The 5,000-nt window shown below is 40.9% G+C and overlaps 1 protein-coding gene across 1 annotated transcript in view; it reads right to left on the bottom strand.

Annotated features, from left to right (window-relative positions):
• Nucleotides 1-5,000, bottom strand: part of LOC122262535 (transient-receptor-potential-like protein) — a 20,811-nt gene that overhangs the window by 9,991 nt on the left and 5,820 nt on the right. Inside the window, exons 6-9 of the mRNA XM_086537255.1 lie at nt 4,517-4,624; nt 3,160-3,286; nt 1,341-1,493; nt 182-351 (exon numbers count right to left, since the gene is read on the bottom strand). Of these exons, the coding sequence (XP_086393381.1) occupies nt 182-351; nt 1,341-1,493; nt 3,160-3,286; nt 4,517-4,624 (558 nt within the window). The remainder of the gene's footprint in view (nt 1-181; nt 352-1,340; nt 1,494-3,159; nt 3,287-4,516; nt 4,625-5,000) is intronic.

Below are 5,000 nucleotides of genomic sequence, written 5' to 3'. Positions count from 1 at the left end.
GACAAAAAAACAACAACAAACAAAGATAAATAAAGATAGAAATAGGTATCCAAAAAGAAAGAAAAAAAAAGAAGAGTCATATAGCCAACCAGATAAAAAAAAAAAAAAAAAAAAAAAAACATCCAAACAGAACAAAAAATCGCGACCAAACACCGACAAACGATGATCCAAGGACTCTCACATTAGGATCCCGAACGATCTCCTGCCACTGCTGGATGTAAGCCAGAATCCTCAGGAAAAGCGTGCAGATGTAGAGTGAGTCGCGCATGATGTCCAAGATGTTCCACATGTTCCTCAGGTATTTCCTCAGACCATGGCGGTAGATTTCTTTGATCTCCTCCCAGATGAAGCCTGAAGGAAGGGGGAGGGGGAGACTTGTGGTTAATTTTGGGGGGTAGGGGAGGGGGGGAGACTTGTGGTTAATTTTGGGGGGTAGGGGAGGGGGGGAGACCAGTGGTTGATTTAGGGGGGTAGGGGAGGGGGATGGGGAGGGAGAGACAGGTTGTTAATTAAGGGGCTGGGGGAGGGAGGGGGGACAGGTGGTTAATTTAGGGGGTGTGGGGGGAGACAGGTGGTTAATTTAGGGGGTGGGGGAGGGGAAGGGAGATACAAGTGGTTAATTCAGGGGATGGGAATGGAAGGGGTGGGGGAGGGGGAGGGGGAGGGTTTGGCAGATGGGGAACAGGTGGTTATTCAGATTACGGATGTCATGTTGATATGTTGGCAAACTTGTTTAGAGGTACAACAGGTTTAAACAATAACATGTACCCTCCCTATCTCCTCTTTCTATCTTCTCTTTTATCTCTCGCTCTGGTTCTCTCTCTCTCTCTCTCTCTCTCTCTCTCTCTCTCTCTCTCTCTCTCTCTCTCTCTCTCTCTCTCTCACCCCCCCTCTCTCTCTCTCTCCCACCCCCCCTCTCTCTTTCTCTCTCTCTATTTATCTCTATCTATATATTTTTTTCTTTCTCCTCTTTCCTCTCCTTATCTTACTCTCATAACCTTCCACCCTCTCCTTTTCCCCCCTCCCTTCCCAACTCACCCTCTCCTCTACCCTTTCATCCCCACCCCCTCCCTCCCCACTTCCCGTCCCCACTCCCCCCAGCCACCCTCTCCCCTCCCCACTTCCTCTTCTATCCTAAGCCCCCTTAGCCCCACCCACCCCATCCCCCTTACCCCCACCCACCCCATCCCACTTACCCCCACCCACCCCATCCGCTTTAGCCCCACCCACCCTCTCCCCTCCCCACCTCCTCTTCCATCCAAAGCCCCCTTACCCCCACCCACCCTATCCCCCTCATCCCCACCCACCCCCTGCCCCTCACCCCCTCACTCTTCACTCACCGAAGACCCACAGAACGACAAGGCATTCTGTCGGCGTGGGAAGGTTTCCGCGCTGTTTCCTCATGGCTTCCGCTAAGTTTCGTCTCATATTTTCCGTTCCGAAGAGCCATATTACCAAGTTTTCGAAGCGAACCGACACCAAGATCAACATAACTGCAAAGAGGGAGTGATGAGTTGCAGATGAGTTGCACCAGGATCAACATGGCTGCGATGAGAGTGATGAAATGAGTGATGAGTTACAGATGAGTTACAGTTACAAGATCAACATGGCTGCAATGAGAGAGTGATGGAATGAGTGATGAGTTACAGATGAGTTGCACCAAGATCAACATAACTGCAAAGAGGGAGTGATGAGTTGCAGATGAGTTACATCAAGATCAACATGGCTGCAATGAGAGTGATGAAATGAGTGATGAGTTACAGATGAGTTGCACCAAGATCAACATGGCTGCAATGAGAGAGTGATGAAATGGGTAATGAGTGGCAGATGAGTTACATCAAGATCAACATGGTTGCAATGAGAGAGTGATGGAATGAGTGATGAGTTACAGATGAGTTACACCAGGATCAACATGGCTGCAATGAGAGAGTGATGGAATGAGTGATGAGTTACAGATGAGTTGCACCAAGATCAACATGGCTGCAATGACAGAGTGATGAAAAGATAGTGATGAGTCACACCAAGATACCAAAACAAAAATTATGCAACTGAAAGTGATGAAAATACAGAAATATGCTGCAGAAAGTGGGGGGAAAATCCACGATAGATAAAAATATTCTTTCGTCACGGTACAAGAGTTTTGTGGAGAAATATTTATGGAGAAAACAAGTGCTATTGTGTACCGCCTTTACTGAAGACGTAAGTATGCAAATTTATGGGTAAAAAGTCAAATTTATGGAAGACTGATATTGCGCTGAGAAAATATCGTAAGCTGAAGAGAGAAGGGTGTGATAAAAAAAAAAGAAAAAAAAAAGGAAATATCTTATATCAGACGTTGATTTGTTTTTCTATATATCAGAATAATATAAAAGATGAGCATGAGAATAAAGGTGAAACAAGAAGGTAGAATACGATAGATAGAGAAATATACGAAAACAAAAAATAATGCACGCTAGGAATAATTATAGAGAAAGATTCGAAAATAAGATTAAGATCACATTCAGAAAAAAAAAAAATGCGAGGAACATCTTAAGATAAACATTCAAAAGAAATAAAGAAAAATGCATGAAGATATAGATAAAGGCACACAACGAGCGTAAAATAAGAAAAGAAAATGAGAACTCACGCAAGAAGAGATAAGAAGCACGGCGAAGGATAAACAAAACAATCAAAAGAAACAAAGAGAAACACAAGAAGAATGAATGAGATAAAGAGAGACAACGAGCGTAAAAAAAAGAAAAGAAAATGAGAACTCACGCAAGAAGAGATAAGAAGCACGGCGAAGGACAAACAAAACAATCAAAAGAAACAAAGAGAAACACAAGAAGAATAAAATGAGATAAAGAGAGACAACGAGCGTTAAAAAGAAAAGAAAAAAAGAGAACTCACGCAAGAAGACATAAGAAGCACGGCGAAGGACAAACAAAACAATCAAAAGAAATAAAGAGAAACGCAAGAAGAATAAAATGAGATAAAGAGAGACAACGAGCGTAAAAAAAAAAAAAGAAAATTAGAACTCACGCAAGAAAACATAAGAAGCACGGCGAAGGACAAACAAAACAATCAAAAGAAATAAAGAGAAACACAAGAAGAATAAAATGAGATAAAGAGAGACAACGAGCGTAAAAAAGACAAAAGAAAAAGAAAACGAGAACTCACGCAAGAAGAAGAGATAGGAGGCAGAGTGGATAAGGAACTTCATAAACGGAGTGCGAATAAGAGTTCCGGTGGGGCTATCCGGCGACAAGATGTAGAGGACACAGTACAAGGGAAACAGAGCCACGACCTGAAAGTGTTATAGAAGAGTGAACAGATGAACGTTTTAATGAGAAGAACATTTACGAGAGAATGTTGTGGAATGAGTGAACAAAAGAACGTTACTAAAAAAAAAATATCTGAAGACACGTTACAAGGGAAACAGTGCAATGAGCTGAAAGAGTGTTATAGTAGAGTGAAGAGAAGAACATTGCCGCAATATTGAACACAAAAACATTGCAATGAAAGCTTACGAAAGAACGTTGTAAAAAGCGTAAACAGTAAAACGTTGAAAAAAATGATTGCTAAAAAGTTCGAACAAGAGTAAACACCGCACAAGGGAAACAGAGCCACTTTATAAGTGTTACGAAAGAGGGAACGACGGAACGCTTTAACATAATGAACAAAAGAACATTTTAAGGAGAATTTACAGGAAAATGTTGTGAATAGAGTTTTGTTAGAGCGAACTGTAAAAAATATATATAAATTCGTGGAGAACTGCTGTGATATGGAGATTTCTTATATGTTTAATATGAATTGTTCAAACACTCAAGAAAAATATGTTGAAAATATGTCGAGAATTAGAATTATATTCTAAAAAAAGAAAATGCCTAGAATTTTTGAGTCGAGGAGCTTAGAGTGAGGTGTTCTGAAGCTTCACTGTACACACACTGACTCACCCCCCCCCCTCTCCTTCCCATCCATTCAAAGACTTTTAAGCTCAACTGTAATAATTGTTTAATCGTTTCTTATCCTCTTACGTCGTAGTATAGTAGATATATTTAAGACAGAAATTAAATATAATGAAAATATATGTAGATGTTAAATTTAAAAAAGTATGAGTATCATAACATGTTATACTACAATTTTCATAATACGTTACTGGTTATTTCCTTTTGAAAAAAAAAGTAAATTCATATACACCACAAATGAAATATAATAATAATCTGGTTATAATTTACTTTAATAAAACAATTATGACGTGACCTATTTCTTGCATAATGATTATAACAACATATATCAATTTATTCCCTTACAAGCACAAGTACACTTATTTCAATCACAAATCAAGTTAACCAATATTCCCAATATCCATTAACATCAAAACACACACACACAAGCAAACAAACACAAACCAACAAACCCAAACCCACAAACAAACAAACAACCACAACCACACAATCTCAAACCGAACCCCCTCGAATCCTACCCAGAAATAGATCAATCCCCTGGCCAAGGAAGGAAAGGAATCCTATCCTACCTTGACGATCTCCAAACACTTTTCAATGACCGCTTTCCTCCTGAAGCCTGGCAGACCCTCGTACCAAAGGGCGGCGAGCAGTTGCTGGATGTTGGGGTGAGCCACAAACTGTTGAGAGAAAAAAAAAGGTAGTGGTGATTGTGGTGAGTATGGTTGTGGGGGTTGTGGTTGTGGTGATGATGGGGGTGTGTGGTGATTGTGGTTGTGGTGGTCTTGGGGGTTTGTGGTGGTTGTGATTGTGGTTGTGGTGGTCTTGGGGGTTTGTGGTGGTGGTGGTGGCAGTGGCGGCGGTTTGTGGTGGTGGGAGGGAGGGAGGGTGAAAGATGGTTGGATGGATGAAAATGTTGAGAGTGAGAGAGGGATGAATGGACCATGGATGGTAGCACTGATGAAATAGTAATAAATAGTATTACTATATATAGTAGTAACAACAAAGTATGAATGATAAATTAAGAACAAAGAGTAACAACAATAAAGTAGAAAA

Source organism: Penaeus japonicus, unplaced genomic scaffold, assembly GCF_977035675.1.
Source record: "Penaeus japonicus unplaced genomic scaffold, GWHDUDI00000001_assembly GWHDUDI00000005, whole genome shotgun sequence".
Taxonomy (NCBI): Eukaryota; Metazoa; Arthropoda; class Malacostraca; order Decapoda; family Penaeidae; genus Penaeus; species Penaeus japonicus.
Note: the sequence above shows the minus strand (reverse complement) of the source record. Positions and strands in the feature narration are given on the sequence as shown.